Genomic DNA, 22,788 nt, shown 5'->3' on the forward strand with positions numbered 1-22,788 from the left:
AATAATAATTTGCATTGGCTGACTACTAAGTCAGAATGTGATCATTCATGATGGCCGACCACAGAATGGGATAGAACTCCTGCTATCGACTTTCATTTATTGTGCAGTAATTTGAATATTATAAAAGTAACTTTACTACTTTTATTGTGAAGTATTTTGTGTATCACCAGGTTCATTACCCTTCTTTTATTTAAGAAATGGAATGTTTTAAAAGTGTATTATTGTTTTCAGTACCTTGAACTAGCCCGCACTTTGAAGTATTACGGCTTCCTTCAGTTTCGGCCTTGTCTTTGTGACTATCCTCGTCCAGGGTCCCGTGTACTAGTGAGTGCTGGTAACAGGGAGTTGAATCTTCGTGTAAGACTGGCAGAGGGACAGGACATGAGAGAGGGCAGTTTTAAAGTCACAAGGATGAGGTGTTGGCGAATCACCACACTGCACAATGTAAGTGAATGCATATACGAAAATATATATATATATATATATATATTTCAACAACAGATACTTTTGATTCCGTATCATTTGACCTCAAGAATCCCCATTTATGTGTACTTGGCTGAAACTGTAGAACCTTTTATCATCTTCAATATTGTTCCTAATAAAAGACATAAATGTTACTTACATAAGAATGATGAGGATGAAGATGGTAAAAAAGACTATGATTAATGGATAAATGGTTGAATGTTGGCAGGAGTATTGGAAGTAGTTAAGTGCTGTAGTTGGGCTGGGATAGATCGGAATGCAGTTTAAGTTAAAATTTCAGTTGAACTTTACCATTCCGGTTAAAAATTAATATTACTTCACCATTCCAGTATAAATAACCTTTTAATTCTAGCTAAATATTTATCAGTAAAACGATTCTCTTATTTTATCGATTCAGTATTCAAGAAATTTCAATTTATGGTGGGCTTCGGTTAAGCAGTAATACACTATGTTAGAAGAAGACTGAGTGAGATGTCAGCAGTTCATTTTTTTTCTCTAGTCCAGTGCTATGCAAGCAGGCACTGTGTTGCATAAAGGTGAAGCTAGTCTCAAGAAATGCCATCAAGATAGTCAATTTCCAGTGTCACCAATTGAAATTTTTTTTCTGTAAGTGGCAAAGAAATGAATTTACTTGTATTGATATTGATATTTATTATTATAGTTCACAGAAAAAGTACATACATATTGTTTATTGTTTATTAAATAACATGTACAAAAATACAATCTTAGTTCTTCCCTGAAGGAGTAAAAACTCGTGCTCAGGGAGATATCTAAACACAAACAAAGATAATTATTTGTTATAAACTGGGTCAAAAAAAATGTACAGGAATAAATTAAATTTAAAAATACAATTTCAATTTTAACATGTTAAGTCATACAAATACATATACATATTAAATCAATATATATTCTTTAAAAATTAAATTCCTAACGCTATTTTTTAAATTTCTGATACTAAAATTTTCCAAATTTGGATATTTATCAATTATTTTATTGTATAACCTTGGACCAAAGTAAATACCTTGGCTCAGAGCTGTGCTTGTGAAACACTTTGGTTCCTCTAGTCGTATAAAATCGGATCTTTTAGTTCCATATTTATGATGATACAATTTGAATTTATTACGATTTTTATGTATGAAGATTAATAAGGCAATATAATAAATGTGTTTAATTTTCGAAACATTAAAATCAGTGAACAAAAGCTCGGATGAGTAATCAATTGGTTTATTAAGGCATATTTTAATTATTCTTTTCTGAATAAGTATTAGTGGAGTGAGATTATAAATACATGCATGTCCCTACCCTAAAATTCCATACTGGAGAATGGATTGAAATAAAGCTAAATAAATGAGACGTAAAATATTAATTGGTAAATATGACCGAAGTATAAGAAAGATATAAATTGTTTTACGTAATATATTGCATAAATATGTAATATGTTTATTCCATCGTAAGTGTTGGTCGATTGTAATGGCTAAATACTTAACTAATATAATAACTTAACTAAATATAATTATTTAAAATCTTACATTACACAAAGACAAGCCGGCTTTCGACAACTACACTCTACCAATGAACAAGTCATATGCCTCGGCCAAGAAATAAAAGACAGTTTTAACAAGAAAGAAGATACCCTGGCAATATTTATTGACTTTCAGTTAGCATATGACTCTGTTTGGAGAAATAAATTATTAATAAAACTCCAGAAATTAGGTATCTCCAGCAATATGTTCAGATGGATATCAGAATTCCTTAGTCAAAGATTCATTGCCACTAAATTCAATAATTCACTTTGTAGTTACAGACAAACATATCGAGGTCTACCTCAGGCGCTGTCCTCAGCACAACTTTATTCAATATTTATATAAATGACTTACCCTATTAGAGGAATCAAACATGAAAACAGCACTATTTACAGATGATATAGTTTTGTGGACTTCCGGATCTTACAGATATAGAGACAAAATTAAAAAATTCTGCTCTTAAAGCTCTAAATCAACTACATGGATGGAATACATCAGATTTGATGACACTCAATTTAAGCAAAAGTAACTACCAAATATTTTCACTCGGTAAAAAAGAAAGAGAATTCAATATCCAATACAATGGCCCACACCTTCCTAGGACTTATGAATCCAAATATCTTGGAGTTATTTTCGATAGTAAGTTAACATGGAGCAACCATTTGAAATACATTTCTGAAAAAGCTCGTAAAAGATTCTCCCTTCTAAAAAAACTAGCAGGAAAGAAATGGGGATGCTCTAGGAATACTTTGAACACTACATACAAAATGTTTATACAGCCAGTGCTGACATACTGCGGAGAAATTTTAATTACTTCACCTTTCATAAACGACATAGAATATGTTCAAAGCCAAGCTCTCAGACTCATTACTGGTGGAATCAAAACAACTCCAAAAGATTCTATGAGATTCCTCACTAATATTAACAGCATCAAAATGACAATAGAAGAAAAAGCACTGATTCAATACGAAAAACTTATCAGATTACCAGGAAACAATTGACGTTCATACAGTCCTCTCTGTATATTGAAAACCCAAAAAAAGTTTCATATCCATTGTTCAAGAATTAAAACAGAAAATCAATATCCCGAATTTAAAAGAAAACTTACAAATTAAACCAAACCCTTTAACTCTATTAAATATAGAATATAATCTAAATTTAACAGAAGAAATACTGAAATCAGAAGTAAACACTGAAATACTGAAACAATTGTGTTTAGAGACAATTAATATTAGGTACCCTCCACAAAACTGGCTTCATTTATACACCGATGGATCTTGATCTCCAGAGAACAAGGTGCAGGTGTTACGTGCTGTCTCTTTTCACTTTATAGATCACTTGGATATGGAACAACAAGTTTTGATGGTGAAATCATTGCAATAAGTGAATGTCTCAGGAATCTTCTATGCCACATCAATAAATTTAGGAATGCAGTTATATTGTCAGACTCCAAAGCAGCTATTCTATCAATCGTCTCTAAACACACACCTTCATCTCAAACAGCAGAAATAACTAAAATGCTCTCTCAATTAATATCACTTGATAAAAGAATTGTATTCCAATGGATACCATCCCATTGTGGAATCCTGGGAAACGAGAATGCGAATGCTTTAGCTAAGAAGGGCAGCACTGCTACTTACAGCCCTGTTACTAAATCTACGTATTACTTTGTGAAGAGATTTATTAAATCTACATACTTAGACTTCAACAAACAAAATTTGATAACACAATCCCAAGGGAAAAAATGGAACTCTCTGCATCAAAATTCACAGTTAATTCCTGATTTACCACGAAAATCGTCTGTAGCTGCATTTAGATTGGCAACAGGCCATGATTGTTTGGCTAAACACCTGCATAGAATTGGAATATATCAGTCCCCTAACTGCCCATTGTGCAACTCAAACCAAGAAATGGATTCGGAACACCTCAAAATCTGTGCTTCATTGGCTGGTCATGATAATATCTTTGAAAAATATTGGAGTGCAAGAGGTCAAATGACTTTATTGTCAAACGCCTGGCATTAGAAAACAACAACAACATTACACACTTTATAATTTCACATATTAGATACAGTATATCATTTTTTAAATACAATTTCTACAGTTTAAATATTTAATATAAAATGTTTTTTTGTTTTATCTTGCACTTGCGTCTAGTTTTGTGCAAGACTCGACTCATTTTAATATGTTGTTACAATTAGCAGTTCTACATCTAAACACAAAAACAAGCGTATAAACATATTTGTCTAATTTTTTTTTCGTTCAATTCTAGCAATTTTATTTATTCTTTCTATTCTAATTTTTTTTAGCCAGAATTTACTTCTAAATGACCTGGATTTGGTTAATACAAAAAAACTGGCCTCCTGAGACTGATATCACTGGAGTTGATAAAAGTATGTGTAGACTGCGATATTTTTCATTTGCTAAAAGAAAGTGACTTTTCAGAACTGCTTTCCATGAGTTTATTGACTGTGAAACTGAAATACATGAATTGAAAATTTTAAAACAAACAATCGACACTCTGCCTATTTCAACATTAGAGTGCAAAAGTTCAAAGAGTCCACACCTGTGGAGTAACGATTAGCGCGTCTAGCCGCGAAACCAGGTGGCCCATGTTTGATTCCTGGTCGTTACCTGGTTGAAGTTTTTTCCGAGGTTTTCCCTGAACCCAATATGAGCAAATGCTGGGTAACTTTCGGTGTTGGACCCCGGACTCATTTCACCGGCATTATCACCTTCATTTCATTCAGACGCTAAATAGCCTAAGATGTTGATAAAGCGTCATAAAATAACCTGCTAAAATAAAAATAAAATAAAAAAGATCAAAGAAGAGAAATACTCTTCTAGTCTCACAGGCAAGTGAGTTGATATTCATAAGCAGTGTTGGTCCTCCACTTCAAGAGTTCAGTCCACACCCTTATGTACAATCGTGGTTGCGAGATGGCAGATGAAACAGCATGTAGGAAATGACAGCCAGTGAAAGAAGTTACATATAGGAAATCTAGAATCTTCTAAAATAGACTGTAAGGTGAGTTCCACTTAAAATTTTTTCCCCAACTACAGCACTGGAGTAGTTTGTGAAAACTTGCACCAAAGTGCCAGCTTTGTCTAGTTGAATTTACAGATATTTGAGCCTGGATCTGAGATGTGGAAAGTTTTCAATTTATTAATTCTTCAGCTAATGGTACGCTACAACTTGTGTGTGTTAGAGAAATGTTTCATAACTAGTGGTACATGTACCCTTGAGGGCACTTGCAAAAGATTGAAGGGGTACAATTTTTTGTTCATGATATTGCTATTACACTATTGTTGTCAAATTCAAGTCAAGATTAATGTTTTTGTTGAAAACTTGTCATACGTGAAAAAAATAGAAGGAAAGAAAGAAGATATTTTCGTACTTAAAATTGGAAAAAAAAAAAAAAACACATTTTGTATTTATTGCTTAAATTATATTTTTTCTTAAAAATAAGCCACATTCTCAAAAACTCGTGGTGAAATAAATAATATTTTAAACAAATTAGAAACTATACCAACTATATACTATACATTTAAAAACTTTTCTTCGTAAATTAAACAATTCTTTCACTGTCAGTATTATTTACTAATAACAAAAATTTACTCTTATCTTTGCTAATAAGTAAATATGTCAATGTATTGCTGTATTTATTCTATCCAAATGTTGTAATAAAGTATAATTTCTGTTAAATATATTGATTACAGAATGGTGAGAATAGCACAGGAGGAAGCAGCAGTAGTTCTGCAGCTCCTGGACAGTCTCAGCTGGAACTCTCGTTTGAATATCTTATGTCGAAAGACAAGTTGCAGTGGATTACTATCTCCAGTGAACAAGCTATCCTTATGTCAGTATGTCTTCAAGCAATGGTGGACGAGCTGCTGCTTAAAAAGACAGGCATGAAGAGGAAGCAAGTATGTGTTATTATGTCATTTATTTAACCAATTTTCTGTCATTACAGATTGCTATGAGAGAAAGAGTACCTAACAATTTCAATTGGAAAATATTTGCGCAGATTATACGCACATATTACAGTATTTGAAATTAGGAAAATAAATACATTAAATAGACAATACATATTTTAATAACCCTTTTTTAAAATCAGGAAAGTAAACACATTAAATATACATTAAATAGAATTTAAAATACTTATACATGAGACAATTTATAGGTGTGGTTTTGCCCAATTATATTGTAGCTTTTATTACAAATCAATAATTTAATTTGATTGTTTCAACAATAATAATCACTTTCTACAATTAATTCTACTCCCGTCAACAACGGGATTTGCACTCCACACACGACAATGACAATTTACTTGGATTATTGAGGACAACAATGAACTGTTAATCTTAACTAATGCTCACAAAGCACTATTTACAAATCAACTGTCAGTTCTCAGTTCACAGTTCGTTTGCCTTGGCTAGCTCTTCTAGCTCAGTCACTCAAGTTCACAGTATCTCGAACCCCTGACCTTCAGAGACAGTACACTGAACTTCGAACTCAGGTCTCCCAACTGCGGCCCACTGCACTCAAACTCAGGACTTCCAGCTCCACAGTTACGGACACAACTCAAGTCGAACTCCAGTCTCGAAGCTGGCTTCACTGCTACACAAGACTGGCTTGCTTGCTGTTTACCGACTATACAACAACCGCTCTCGGAGGCTGGCTTCCTTTTATTTGCTAGGCAATGCTTTGTGGGCCTTCCGGACGTTTCTGTTATTGGACAATTCGTTTTCTAGAATAATCACGCTGCTTCTTCTCCCCCTTCACCCTTCGTCGCGTCCGCGCCGCCATCTCGTGCCCCCCTCTTACATCTGACCCCTCCAGACCCTAGCGGCCGCAACCTTCGCTGCATCGCTCGTTTTCTCGTGCGCCCCCGACCTCTGTGGGACGCGATCGACTCCCGACTGTCAATATATATCATACAAATGGTTTCGCAAAATTTTAATAGAGTTTGTCGAAACAAGAAGACCCACTTCGTGACATAAGTTTTGGCTAATAGAAAAGGATTTACAGGAATTTATAAAAGCCTTGGTGATAGTTCCACAGCTACCAATCCTTAATCCAATGATAGAGACCGTCTTCAAACTATATTTGTTTCTGAAGTACGGTATTGTATTGAGGATTTGTAGATATTTTTCTCACTGTTTACCTCTTCAAGCTGTTCGAAATCTGTTTCAAAGCACATATTGGAATAAATTCATTCAGTCATTTAGTGTTCTGCCCAAGGGCAGATCTTTCACTGCAAACCTAGCTTTCTCCAATCTTTCCTATTTTCTGCCTTCCTCTTTGTTTCCTCATATGATCCATATATCTTAATATCATCTATCATCTGATATCTTCTTCTACCCCAAACTCCTCTCCCATTCACTATTCGTTCCAGTACATCCTTCAGTAGGCAGTTTCTTCTCAGTCAGTGACCCAACCGATTCTTTTTCCTCTTCCTAATCAGTTTCAGCATCATACTTTCTCCACCTACTCTTTCCAACACAGCTTCATTTCTTATTCTGTATGTCCACTTCACACGTTCCATTCTTCTCCATATTCACATTTCAAATGCTTCTATTTGCTTCTCTTCACTTCGTCATAATGTCCACGTTTTTGTCCCATACAATGCCACACTCCACACAAAGCACTTCACTAGTCTCTTCCTTAGTTCTTTTTCCAGAGGTCCGCAGAAGATGTTCCTTTTTCTGTTAAAAGCTCCCTTGGCCATTTCTATCCTCCTTTTGACTTCCTGGCAGTAGCTCATGTTCCTGCTTATAGTAGGGGATAAATTATGAAACCTAAATTCTTTTCCTGGACAAGTGCAATAGTATCCACTCTTCTTGTGCACCTGTTATCAGCAATACAATGGACATCTTGAAATATTTAAAAACCTTTTTGAGAGAGAGAGATGCTGCAATTTTGCTCCTAACATAGTGTGTCTAATGCCTTCCCACTTCACTTTCGTGATTCGGCTCACAACATAGTGATGATGAGTATTTCACAAAAGTTCACCATGGGTACAACAGCCTAAAACGGTTTTGATTAAATTTGGTATTGAGTGGAGCCAGAAGTATTATCTTCCAATTGTATACAAATTAACGCAATATGAGGACCTCGAATATACTGTATTTGCTCGCGTAATTTGCGCACTTTTTAATTAACTTTGGCTACTGAAAAATTGGGGTGCGTAAAATATGCGGATTTTTCAAATAAGAGGTCCTGTTCTGAGTTTATCTCAATTAGTATATGTATAGGTAAGTATTTATGGTAGGGCTAATTTTCTATACCAGTAACTTGTCTCTACCAAGGACAAGCATTGTTAAAGTAGCTGGACTTTGGGGTTTCTTTCTGAAGCAGGTACTTCAGTTGCTGGTGAATGACCTACGATGGACTGTAGGGAAGGAAAATCCCTACTACACTGAAAAAAATATGTACGTAATCCCTACTACACTGAAAAAAATATGTACGTAAAATGTGTGCACAAAATACACGGAGCAAAAATAAAGTTCAAAATAATCCCTTAAAAATTAGGGTCCGCAAAATACGCGGGGGCGCAAATTACGCGAGCAAATACGGTAAATTACTGTTTCAACAACATGTCTCGGCTACTGACTTTGTAGGTACAGCTCATTCTGAGAGTCGCTGGATTAAATCACCCTACCTATGACCACCATCCTCAAAGGAAATGTCATTGAAAGATGACTTAACTCAGATGGTCTTTTGTGTGTACTCTCTCTTCTGTCAATGTGTTTCTTACTGTCGTATTTTTTATTATTATTTTTTTTTTTTCACGAATTGACGTATGTAAGAAATTTCGATTTTTGAGTTACAACCACCACCGTGTTCCTAGTGGTGAGATTCACAATTTCTTTAATAGGCGTCTCTCTATCTGAAATGGTAGAATGTCATAAGCATTCAGAGAGTTGGCGTATCTCATTCTGACAGAGTTGGATTAATTATGAATTCACATGACTCAAGATATGCCACTCAAGAATTCCTTCATGTACAGAGGCCCATTTCACAATCCTTACAAATTACAAATTAACAATTTACAAATAACAAGTAAAAGTTTACAAATGCTTGTAAATTGTGTTTCACAGTGCTATTTTATTAGTTTGTAAAGTCTGACGAACTTTACAAAATCAGCTAAAGAAATTTACAAATACATATTATTGGTTACACACGATTGCCAATGACAGTTTACAAAAATCGCTAAGGAGCAGAGCTAAAGTCGCTGTATTTTTACTACTATCGATACATATGTTTATATTTTGTACTAAAATACATTATTCTAAGCTTGCTGATTCATATTTCACCAACAGAAAATATAAAGTATTGTTAAAAAAAATTTAAAGTATTTAGATTTTTATATATTGGCGACAATGGAGTTTCATGTGATGTGATTGGTCGAGTATACCAATACGTCTATTACTTAAATTACCAAAGTTAGCACAAAATTCAGTCAAATAAGTAAATAACAGATTTGGTCCACGTACAAATATGCAATTGATAAAATAATTACGATGTCTAAACACAAAATCAGGTTAATTTTTTGTGTCGATCCATCAGTATTTATTAATGTTGCATTCATAACCTCCCAAACATTAGTGATCCCATCAGCAGCATAAAAATTCTGTGCTATAGTAAATAACATTTTGGTGATCAAAAATCTGCCCCAAATTTAACTCTTATAACAACATCAACTACCCTGTGGGCACTTTTGCACACTGATATCTTAGAAATTCCGTGCTTGTCTAACCCACGGAACTGACAGCTAGTATGCATCCAATGCAAAACAATACAGTTCTCGCTTTGAGGTTAGGGCATCACTTTTCTAATTTCTCTTTTGGATGTTGGATATGATGTCCCATATCTTGTAGGAGAGATTCCAGTGAAACGGGACTCGAAACGACTTCAGAATACCGCATAAGTAGTGTCGCTATTGCATTATTGAATTATTTATTTTTGGTGCAGGGAACTTCTTTATTAAGTGCGAGTATTTATTAAATACAGTCTTCGTATATAAATACTTACGCGGTATTCTGAAGTATAGCGCGGGACTCATTCGAAACCTTTCATTAAATTTATACAATGATACGAACGTGTTATTAATTCTTGCCCGGAGAATTTTACGTATACTTCTTCGTTTGATTAGGCCTAAATTCAATATCTTCGTCTGAGTCATTAGAACTCCTTAATAACATCAAAACTGCTTTAGTTTAATTCTTAATATTATCCAGTTACTCAAAAATTAATTTAATAAGTATTTCTTTATTGTATTTATTCATAATTTGTTGCAATATCAAACTTTACACATCTCAGAGGTATTGTAGAAAATGTGCTAATTTTACAAGTAAAATTTACACGTTTGTAAAATTACTCTTCATTGTGAAACAGAATACTTGTAAAGTGAGCAAAATTTAATTTGTAAAGATTTGATTTCCTTTGTAAAGTTCAACATTACAAACAAAGATTGTGAAACAGAAGTTTACAATTTACAAGCAAAGTTTACAATTTACAAAGATTGTAAACATTATGAAACAGGCCCCAGGTGTCAATCACTTATGGAGTTCATTGTACTTGTAATGAAAAGTATGTGTGATTTATAAGACCTTTTTATATATTTTTATGGATCATACTTTTAACTGTAACAATTGTGTGGAAGAACAACGTGAGTCAATAATTAATGTATTTCATTTTTATAAAGTTGAGTACCGGTGTGCATTATTTTGGTTTTATATACACAGCCAGGTGATAGGATAAGGAAAGGAAGTTGGTCCTACATGAAGAGAGATGGCAGTAGTCAATTGATTAGTGTCAGTCAGTCAGCATCCAGTGATGGAATCAGTACAAAAACCAACTCAACGGTAAGTTCTTACAAGTTTCTTAACCAAGTCGTAATAATACACTATAATGCTTATGCACACATTACACATGTATCATGGTGGACAAAAAGATTTCCCTCGTTGCAATTATTAAATCCTAACACTCAGTTCACATGAGCTACGGCAAATTCCACATCAGATGACAGTAATTTAATCTTTGTTTGCACAATTCTGAAAATGTGCGTTAAAAACAGGCACTTTTGATAGATACCATCCCATTGTGGAATCCTGGGAAACGAGAATGCGGATGCTTTAGCAAAGAAGGGCAGCACTGCTACTTACAGACCTGTTACTAAATCTACGTTTTACTCTGTGAAAAGATTTATTAAATCTACATACTTAGACTTTTACAAACAAAATTTGATAACACAATCTCGAGGGAAAAACTGGAACTCTCTGCATCAAAATCCACAGTTAATTCCCGATTTACCACGAAAATCGTCTGTAGCTGCATTTAGATTGGCAACAGGCCATGATTGTTTGGCCAAACACCTGCATAGAATTGGAATATATCAATCCCCTAACTGCCCATTGTGCAACTCAAACCAAGAAATGGATTTGGAACACCTCAAAATCTGTGCTTCAGTGGCTGGCCATGATAATATCTTTGAAAAATATTGGAGTGCAAGAGGTCAAATGACTTTATTGTCAAACGCCTGGCATTAGAAAACAACAACAACTTTTGATGCTGGGCATGCACAATGCTCAATTCTTCCAGTTAGAAATATTCTAGTCAGGTAATCGTTTTGTCCAGCATTGTACATATGTTCTTGAAATACCATTGTGGATGTTTGTAAGTTTTTTTAGAAAGAAACAAAAGCTTTTAGTATATCGTATTTAAAGCATTATGGTAATGTGTTAACATACATCAGTTTACACTTTTTCATAAAAATGGAGAAACCTTTATGTGTATTATTGAAATACAGTAATAATAATAATAATAATAATAATAATAATAATAATAATAATAATAATAATAATAATAACAACTGGCCCTCCTCATAATTAGAGAGTCAGTCAAACTCTTACGGAACCATCTATATGGACTCTAATTCAGTGTACTGAAAAAACTGATGCGCCATTATCATTTTTCTTCTTGTTAGCTTATTCTGTTAACTGCCATTGTTTGTTTACTTGTTTGTCATTTTTCTCATTCTGTTATCTTTCATAATCTACTCGTTCTTTTTTTTTGTTTTGTATGCTTTGTGTAATGGCAGCCTCTAATTTGAGGAAGCTCTGTAAATAAATAAATTAATAATAATAATAATAATAATAATAATAATAATGTTTTTCATAAATTGAAGCAATTGAAAATCTTGATACCTTCCAACTCCAGTCCTTTGAGTGAGGTATTGAGACTATAGTTTTCACTGTCTAACAGTGGATATTTAAAAATGTTTTATCTGTTTAGAATGGAGATGTTAAATCTCCCAGCAAGACTGAATTTTCAACGTCGTCTATGAGGAAGATATCAGAGAAACTTTCGGGTGTGAGTTTGAAGTCTTCCAGTAAGCAAACACCACATCCATTTGTAGAGAATGATGCTTTTGAAGGTATTGGTGACGAAGACCTCTGAACTGACAGTGGTAACTATTGCCTGTTACATGGTGCTGTTTGGGTTGTTTTGTTGAAATGCGACAGGTATGTATAGCTCAAATTGTATAAATCACAAGTTTTACAAAACATGGTAAGGATACTTTTTCTTTTCATACAGAAGTGTAATTCGTTTCAATATTTGTATGTATGTATTCACAAGTAAGGAAGGCTCATCCTGCAGAACACGGTAAAAATTGCTACCAAGTTCATATCAAGATGTAAGAAGCAGAAAGAAATCATTGTTTACCACCTCTGTATCATTGTTAACTCAGTTTATCAGCTCTCTGTATTTGATATGTGGGATTTCTGTCTTGTGACAGCTTTGTATGGCATTTGCTGTTTGATACTCGTTATGGTTTTATAAAACGTGCAGTTTGACCTGTACATCATTATGTAGTAGAGTCAATAATTTTGTGAACTATGGCGACAGTACATTTGTTCTAATGTTGAAGTAATTGCTGAAAAGAGTCTTAAAACACTTGCTGGAATCAGTTGAAGAACGTGTGTTTTAATGCGTCTCAGAAAACCATAGGCAGGATGAGTTGTCTCAGTTTAAGAGACAGCCAGTTGTTGTGAGGTAATTCTAATAAAATATGGTCCAATTGTCCTTGATGACGTAATAAGGGGAGCAGAGAGTATTCTTACCAAGGGGAGGAAAAGATTGGTTGGAGGTGGGGCATGTTTGCAATTCTCGTTCTGAATATAGGTGATTCATCTGTCATATTATATGCTTGTCTAGCCAGGAAACTGAGTCTAACCCCATCAACCAGTGAAGTATGAGGATGCATAGAGGTGAATGATGGGATCCTTAGTGTGTATTTAATAATTTTGGCTGTAGTTCACCAAGGGATAGAATGTTAAGGTAATTCTGGCATAAGATGAGCTAGGAATGCATCCTGATCCAGAGACTCAAACAGGCAGTATCTAGTGCTTGCCACTTCTCAGATCACTCACTGTTCGTTTTTGTTGCTGTTGTTAGTAGTTATAATTATCTGTAATAAGAATAACATGCTGTATCTGGAAACTATGGTGTGTCGTAGTTCAAGGTTTAGGAAGCAGGTTAAGAAATGGAAAGGACATTGACGTACCTTACAGGGTATAAAGCTTTAGGCCTACATTACATGTTGTTCTGCATTAAAGGCTAGATTACGAAAGCTAAAATAAACAAGTAGCAGATGAAGATTATATGACAGAAGCAGTGATGATAGCATTCTTGTTAAATCCTAACTCTTGTTGAAACTTCAAGAGAATATATGGAAATGCTATTAATTCTGGTTTTGGCCACTGAAACGTCAAACTCCCAATTGTATTTAGACATAAAGATACGGTCACACATCACTACTTTTGCTGCGCAACTTTTGTACTGCAGCTGCAAAAGTTACATGTCATGTTCACACATAAGCCAAAAGTAGCGCGCTGCACGCTACTTTTCATGCTGCGCAACCCGAGCACTGCAAAAGTTGCAATTGGAGGTTGCGAGTCTTTTCACATACAAGGCACTGCTTTTGCAGCCACAATCTTGCTGCAGATTTCCAGCTTCGTTTTGACTTCTCAATATACATTTTGTGGTTATGTTCGCATTATTATGAAACTCATGCGATAGCTTACTTGTCTTTTATTTGCTTTTCTGTCCTAACTAGTATTCAGAAATTGGCATTATTTTTACTATAAAGCTCTTAAAAACGCCTATATACTTAAATGATAACCAACAGCATATTCACGTAATCAATAGTGGCAACCCTCCTGTTTGAAACTATGGTACGGAAAAAAAAAAAATAATTACATCGTCAGCAAATATACTCAGACTGTGTTGTACATTTAGTAACTATTACAAATAATTTATTTTCATCACATCTAACATTAAATAATATATCCAAACAATAAAAGTATCATTGGCACATTTGGATGGCAATACTGGTCGCAACCACAGCAAAAGTTTCAACAAAACTGATATCAGAAATGCTGCGGCTGCAACCCTAAGAACCCTGTTCACACGTCGCTACTTCTGCGCTGTGCACAGCATGAAAATGTAGCGGGCAGCAGGTTCGGCAGCCACTGCTTTTCAGGTTGCACTGTTGTTCACACATCGCAGTACGAGAGTTGCGCAGTTTTTTGTACTGCAACGCTGCAAAAGTAGCCACTAAACTGGAAGTGACATGAAGGTGTCAGTGGAAGCTCTGTTGCCATGTGATTCAAATTTGTTCAGGGTGTTAAGATTATTTAAAATTCGAACATTACAGAAGATTTAGTATAATTTGACATAATAGTAGCAATAAATGATCAACTCTAGAATGAATCATTAGTATAAAAAAGCAATATATAACTCACGTGAAATGAGAGGTTAAGTTTTGCTACGCTGTGTCCAGGATTATGTTGCCAGTTTATCGCTAGCAGACTATATTTTGCAGAAGGAATCCAAGTAAATTGTTACTGTTACCCTCTATATGTCAATATTGTATTTGTGACTCCTCTAGTCATACTCTCCTTCCTCCCTTAAAACTGCTTACTGCTTCAAAACCTGGAAACTAGTATAAAAATGCTCTGCAGCCCATGATTTCATTATACACTTGCTGGAACTTTTTCAGAGTCTACCACTTTGTGTAAGTTTTAAGAACATTTGATGTTTGCACACTGTTCATATCGACCTAATCTCTTTCAGTAAATACACTAATTCATGTAGACTAATTGTTTGTTGTCAGAGCAATAAATAAGTGGAACTTGCATCATAGAATGTCTGCCAGTTTATAAGATTATTGACTCTGCTATGTAAAATGTATTACTCTGGTCTTATTTGTTAATTGTTGTGTACTAGAAAGTTAAATTCTAATTTTGTTTCCTTTGCATATGCTTACAAATGCTAATCGAGGTGTTGCTGATTTCATATGTTGTATGACATACTGTAAGTGTTGCATAAGTGCTATGCTTAATTGATAACTTATAGTTAATTTGCTGTGTAATTGTACTAAAATGCAAGAGCACAATCTCTAGTATAATAATTTTAATTAACATATCAATTTTTCTTTGAAATGTAAGCACATACAAACAAGCCTACTCATCTCCAGGGATCAGCACTGATTTTTAAAACACTTCATTCACTTTAATCCTATACAATTCTGAGTGCTTGAAAAGAAGTGCTACTCGCAGGAATTCATCACAAAGAATATTTTCATGCAGTTACATCTAAACCGAATTTCATTATATTTTAAACTGTTTCAGAGGGCTGTAAACTGTTGATTACAACTGAAAATGTAACTATGGAATGATGGATTACTAAATTAAAATTATTATCTTTTGTAATATCATACACTTTCAGTTCAGAAATATAAAGCCATAGCAGAATGTATAGTTAAGTCTAATTGCCTAGAAATGTATAAAGAACCAAATTTTTTAAATTAAATTAATTTGCTCTAAATGAAAACTGTAAAATAGAGAACTGCTGTAGAATATACAGGGAATAATTTTGTAGTGCTATGACAATGAGCATTATATGAATCATTGATTTTCAGGCAATGTAGGCTTACATGATAAACGTGTTCACATTCACCTGTTGTACATTCTTTTATCTGAAACACATCACTGCCTCTTTTATTGTTTCAACATTATCTGTGATATGTCATCACTAAAATATTCATTTTCTGTGTACATATATATGCCTAAATATGAGGTGCAGCAATTTAATATAACATTTTCAAGTTGAAATTATATTAAACATAAATCGTGGCCACATAAACACGAAAATACGATGAAAATATGTGTTAAAACACCTTTCACTGCATGTTACATGGCACAACAGTGTTTACCTAATGTAGAACAAAGTAATATATCAGAAAAAAATTGTTACATGAATATTCATTCAGTTTCCCCTCCTTGGTAAATATGTCTATATCAAAAGATCAGTGGAGAAATCTTGATAATGGAATTAGAGGAACGAAAAGTGTAACTTTTATACATCTTGATTACACACTTTTAACATTTTTTTCTCACTTTACAGTAGAATATAGTTATAGTAACAATTTTCATGTGTTGAAATAGAAACTAAGTGATAAATTACCTAGTTAACTAGTTTCAACTTCGTATCAGTCATCTTTAGAGCTAGTGAGGTCCTTGCTTCTTCCGGTTTCTTCAGTTGTTTTGATGAGAGTTGCGTTTGTGTTTGGTAGTGTGGATTCAAATATGGTGTGTGTTCTGAAATTTAGTTGTATATTGAAGATGTGTTGTGGGTGTGTGTTTTGCGTATCTGCATTTTTTTACTGTTCTAGTGTGTTTAATTTCTGGTTTTTCGGTTGGATATGTAGGATATCCATGTTTGTTTCTATGTTGCTGTAGATGTGGTTGGTGTTTGTGATGTATTCTGCACATACACAACTAAATTTCAGAACATAGACTCTATATTTTGACTTCACACCACCAAACACAAACGTACCCTCCAGAAAAGCAATTGATGAAACCAGAAGAAGCAAGGACCTCACTAGTTTTGAAGATGACTGACACGAAGTCGAAACTAGTCAATTAGGTAATTTACCACTTAGTTTTCATTTTAACACATGAAAGCTGTTATTATAATTATATTCTTAAGTGTAACTTTTATGTGTAACATGGCAAGTGCCTCGGTTTTTCTTGAGTATGTTTCCATTCTGTGTATATTGTGTCTCATGGTTTTCCATGTAGTGCTTCTTGTTCCATTCTCTATCTAAATATTGAATATGGTGTATTTGAACTACGATTCACAGTTTGATAGTCAACCATATTTAGGATTTTTTTTTTGTCATAAATATTTCTGTATCAAAGGGTCACTGTACCTAAAAAGTAATTTTAATACAAGATATATTCATGTTAGACTCTTTGGGACAAAGGTTGTACCACTTTTTTATTTTTTTTCAGAAGAATAAGATTAACTTTTAATTCATAAAAATGTGTCTATAAAAAAGTGATCCTGTTTTTATGTACGTATATGAAGAGCCTACTTCAAAAACATCTTTATTACGTACTTGAAATTACTTGAAAATTATTTATTTATTTATTAAGTGGCTGAAATTCACAGTGACATATTTTCCCACTAGCTCTCCAGTGGAAGTCCATGAAGTCTTATTTCGCTTATGCCTCATGATTAAGTTGTGGGCAGTGTGACAGGTGTTCTTGATTCATTTCTCGATGAGGATCTGTACAAAATGAAATAAGGAATACATTAATTTTGAGGCATGCCTTACAGTATTCTGTCCATTTAGCCTATTTTCTTCTGAAGGAAGAAAAGCATAATCAGATCACAAAACTTCTCTATGTGTACAACAGAACCCCGATTATCCATCACACTTTCCGTGCAGTTTTTTAAAGCGCTTCATGCCTTTGCTGCAGCAAAATGAGGGTCGAAAAAAAATGTAAGTAGATCAACTGACTGCAAAATGGTGGACAATTAATATTGGCTTCTATTTCTGCCGTAATAAATTTAACCCTAAAAGAATCGAACATGTTAAATAGTTTCGACTTCCATGATAATGACATGGAATTATTATTACTAGACGATTTTAATAATAATAAACGTTGCAAAAGACCAAAACACGCATTCTGCCATGATGGATCGTGCAGCAAACTCGTAAAGCGAAGTTTTGATTTGCTGCACGCTTGCTACAGCACTGCTGCAGCGACGGTGAAGCAAATGTAATAAAAGAACGGTCTTGCTGCAGTGCTTTACGTCTTGCTTAAAAAAAACGCACAGTTTTAACCAATTGGCAGATTATCCAACTGCCTTTCTCAAAATGTGAGTCCTGTACATTGTTAATATGTATTTTTTTTCTAGAAAGGGTTATTACAATCCTTAAACTATTATACAGTACATAATAGGAATGCTTTCACTACCGACAACAGAAACATTACTTTTGGAAAGGAGTGTTTTTCCCAACTTGTAAAATAATCACTACCACATTCGAAGAAATAACCCTAAGAATGCCACATAATTGCAATCCATGCACCATTCAGTCCTTGTTCTTACTGTTCGAGTGGCTGCACTGTTTAACTTTATGCAAAATGTATTCCACAGGAGCCAAAAGAAAACATGTGCTAAGTATCGAAAAAAAAAAATGCAAATAATTGAGCGATTTGAGAAAGGAAAAACTATGACTCATCTTGCTTTATAGGACGAGATTGGCGTTAAAACTGTGCTCGATTTAATCAAAAACAAGGTTAAAGTGTATAAAGTACGAGTATGTAAATCTAAAACACGAGACCTTGACTATACCTATCTCTCCGCAGACAACCATCACAAGAAATTCCTTTGACCCTTAAAACACATTGTTGACAACCAGACTTAAATTAGTGAACTTCTGACCCAGTACCATGCATGTTAAACACAAGACCACTGGGAGAATTTACGAAACTGTAGGCCTAAGTATTCTGCAAATTTATGAAAATCTTTTATGATACGAACTATTCCATTTTTTCGATTAATCGTTGAGTCCACCCCCTTCATTACCACGGATAATAGAGGTTCTACTGTATATTCTAATAACACTTGAAACATCTATTAAATACTTAAGAAACTGGATTAAATACTTAAGAAACTGGATAAAGATTTTATGCCATCTCGATTCTCTTATATTTTCATTCTTTAACCAGTACAAAGTATCAGAGATCCTAACTTGACCAGACTTACTCTGTGTTAAATCGTAAGATTTTTAGGTGGCAATAAATAATAAAATGATAAACAAATTAATAAAATGAGACTAAATCGAACTGTTTTCAATAAATGAAAAGTAACAACATTTCTCATACCTGATTATACCGAGACATGAAATTTACCGTTCTTTAATATCATGAGAGTTTCATAGAACAGATTGAAAAAGTACGAGATTGCATGGAATTTTAAAATTATTTTCCGATAGATATTAAATTACTGTCTTCAGTCACAAATGGAATGCCTTTGCTAAATGTTACAATCATACGTATATGAGTGAAATCTGAGGTGTCTGGAATTCATATGTGTGTCCATATATGATAACATGGTGCATGTCATTTGTAGAAATGTGGACTTTAAAGTTCACTAATAACTCGTCTATTTTTCATTCATAATATCTTAGGTATGTAACTCCATTGAGTTTACAGTTTTTTTTGTTTTTTACTATTGTATATTTATATCAGTTGAGAGATCGTACATAAGATTTTTGGGACCATACTTATACATGTGTTATACTTTTGAAAATGTTATGAATTCGAGTGAAACACTGAAGAACTCTATTATTATATATGTACTACACTATATCTCTTGTATATTTCTCAAGACAAATTTATGTTACAAGACTCCAGAGTTGAAACAATAAAAGATTTTTTTTTGCTTAAGTTTATCACAGATATGTACACACTGTGTTAAAGAAATAATGTCACTGATGATTTAGATGAGATATTATTGAATAGAGAAGGTGTACGAACTTGTTAAAAATGTCTGATATTTATTGTACTTCTTGTGCCAAATGTTAATATGCAGTGATCAGAAATTTTTAGAATGTATATACTATCGTTAATATTTTGCAACAGACTATTCATTTAATTACGTGAATGACAATTGTAACTTCAAAGCATTCCCAGTAATTTTACCTCACAGTAATACACAGTGGCAAACATAGAGTATATCAGTTTTTTATTTGGTAAATTCTTTCTTTAATTGTCTGTGCATAATGCCAGGTGAACAGTTTATCGCCTGGCTGGAAAACCGCAACTTTTTGCTGTCACTGAGTGCGTTACTAAAACTCTCATTGCAAAATATTGTTAAATATAAGCAGTTAATGTCATTTATTCATTCAAATTAAGAAAGACTCCTACCTCCTTGTTCCAGACATTTTTGACACCTGTTTAAGAAATGACTCATCACTTGCAACATTTCCCTTTGAAAAATTGAGCATCTTAAATGCTATGATGTAGGCCTATTTTTCAGTTTTTTCACGATATGTGGATTATTCTTATACATTTTATGTTTTAAAATTCTTCAGAGATAAAAGTCACTGAGGGTTAGGTCGGTGGATGGACGAGCCCACATATTCTTGAAAATTCTGTCCTTAAATCTTGTAAGAACTTCGTCCATTGTATTTGTTTGTATGTGCTGTTGCAGAGTCCTGTTGTAAAATGATAGAAGTATGCTTTCTATTAACTCACCAGAATCTCATTTCTTAATTTAGGTGAGTAAGTGATGTTACAATGGCTTTTATTTAATATTATTTTACATTACTAGTTCATGGTTTTCCAAATCACTGATACTAGGTTGTCTTCATAAGCAGCATGTGAGAGCATGCCCACCAATGGCTGAAGTTTGTGCTTTTCATGAAAGACAAATTGTTCACCTAGTATTTTACAGATTGATATTAGCATATCCAGTTATGATCGTGAAATATTTATTTGTCACTTCCAACTTTTTAGTTTCATATTACTGGATAGTATACAGATTACTTTTCTGATGCCAAGTTTATACATTTTCCTTGTACGGTATTTGTTGTGGAGACAAACATTTGCAAGAGAAAGAAAGTGGACATATTTTGTTTAAGTTAAATGTACAGGTACTGAGAAGTATGATACATTACGTTACGAAAATGCTAAATTTATAAACTTTGAAAGATGAGCTATTATATGCACAAGTGAAGGTAACTAGAATGATGATGAAACAATTATCATTTTGTTTACTGATTCCATTTTGTCTCCAAAGTTTCACTCATCATAACTGAATTCCAGGCATAAAAAATACATAATTGTAATAGTAGTAGTAATAATAATAATAATAATAATAATAATAATAATAATAATAATAATAATATAATGGTAATGGAATATGCAGACTATGTGAAGAATATAAAAAAGGATTGCAAAGTATCGAATATGACTGCTCAGTTTCCTCTAAAACAAATGCATAAAAAGACATGAAAAACTCTGTTAATACCGTATGTATATCCATAACCAAGTCACAAAGTAATTAGAATTTGAGTACAAAATAATAATGTTTCTGTTACACACATAAATTACAAACAGTTCAGCAATAAAATGTCCACACCTGTGGAGTAACGATTAGTGTGTCTGTCTGTAAAACCAGGTAGCCCAAGCTTGAATCCCAGTTGGTGCAAGTTAGCTGGTTGAGGTTTTTCCGAGGTTTTCCCTCAACCCAATATCTGCAAATGCTGGGTAACTATTAGTGCAGAACCCCGGACTCATTTCACCGGCATTATTATCTTCACTTTATTTAGGCGCTAAATAACCTGAGTTGTTGATACATCGTCGTAAAATAACCCACTAAAAGAAAAAGAAAAAACAAAATGTGTATAGTTATCGAGTATTTCTACCTTCTAATAAACGTTAGTTCAGAGGCCAAACATAGTAAATTATGAAGATGTAAATAAAGAAATCAAAAGAAAGTGAAAATGCTTGCCTTCATTGCACACATATTGTGTTGCCATGATTCGACAAATTAGAAACCTGAAGAAAAACATCATATTACAAAGGATCATGACTTATTGTAGAGTGATTGGCAATGAGACAGCAAATATGTTGGCGAAAAAAGGAGAATCAATAAAACGAATTATAAAAAAAAAGATCAATCAAACCTATCAATTCCAAATTAAAAGCAATAATAAAAATGCTCAGTGGAACGAACGTAAAATGATTCCATACTTTCCCCACAAATTATCTGTAGCAAGGGCGGCTGGGTAGCTCAGTTGGTAGAGCAGCTGGCTACGGACTGGAAGGTCCGGGGTTCGATCCCAGGTGGTGACAGGATTTTTTCTCATTGCCAAACTTTCAGAACGGCCCCGAGGTTCACTCAGCCTCCTATAAAAATTGAGTACCGGGTCTTTCCCGGGGGTAAAAGGCGGTCAGAGCGTGGTGCCGACCACACCACCTCATTCTAGTGCCGAGGTCATGGAAAGCATGGGGCTCTACCTCCATGCCCCCCCAAGTGCCTTCATGGCATGTTACGGGGATACCTTTACCTTTTTTTTTATTATCTGTAGCAATGTTCAGACTTGTTATTGGTCACGATTTCGTAGGCAAACACCTGCATAAAATCGGAGTATTTGCGTCGCCAAATTGCCTTTCGTGTTCAAAGGAATAAGAAATGGATGAGCGACATTTATTAATATGTGATGCACTTTCAACATTTAAGGACCCCAGCTCTAAATATTGGGAGGCGAGAAGAGGAATGACTTTATTGTCAAATTCAGAGCATTAGATACATACATACATGTTGTACTGTAGTTAAACACATAGTTTGCTGTGCCATTTGCTACAGAAGAGTGCATGGGCCACCAAGTGTCAGTTCTGTTTAAGCAATT

The 22,788-nt window shown here is 34.0% G+C and overlaps 1 protein-coding gene across 1 annotated transcript in view; it reads left to right on the forward strand.

Moving 5' to 3' along the window:
- Positions 1 to 22,050, forward strand: part of Snx17 (sorting nexin 17) — a 40,753-nt gene extending 18,703 nt beyond the window's left edge. Inside the window, exons 7-10 of the mRNA XM_069830891.1 lie at positions 232 to 444; positions 5,726 to 5,932; positions 10,757 to 10,876; positions 12,306 to 22,050. Coding sequence (XP_069686992.1) covers positions 232 to 444; positions 5,726 to 5,932; positions 10,757 to 10,876; positions 12,306 to 12,470 — 705 coding nt within the window. The 3' untranslated portion in view covers positions 12,471 to 22,050. The remainder of the gene's footprint in view (positions 1 to 231; positions 445 to 5,725; positions 5,933 to 10,756; positions 10,877 to 12,305) is intronic.
- Positions 22,051 to 22,788: the final 738 nt, after the last annotated feature.

Source organism: Periplaneta americana, chromosome 7 (genome assembly GCF_040183065.1).
Source record: "Periplaneta americana isolate PAMFEO1 chromosome 7, P.americana_PAMFEO1_priV1, whole genome shotgun sequence".
Taxonomy (NCBI): Eukaryota; Metazoa; Arthropoda; class Insecta; order Blattodea; family Blattidae; genus Periplaneta; species Periplaneta americana.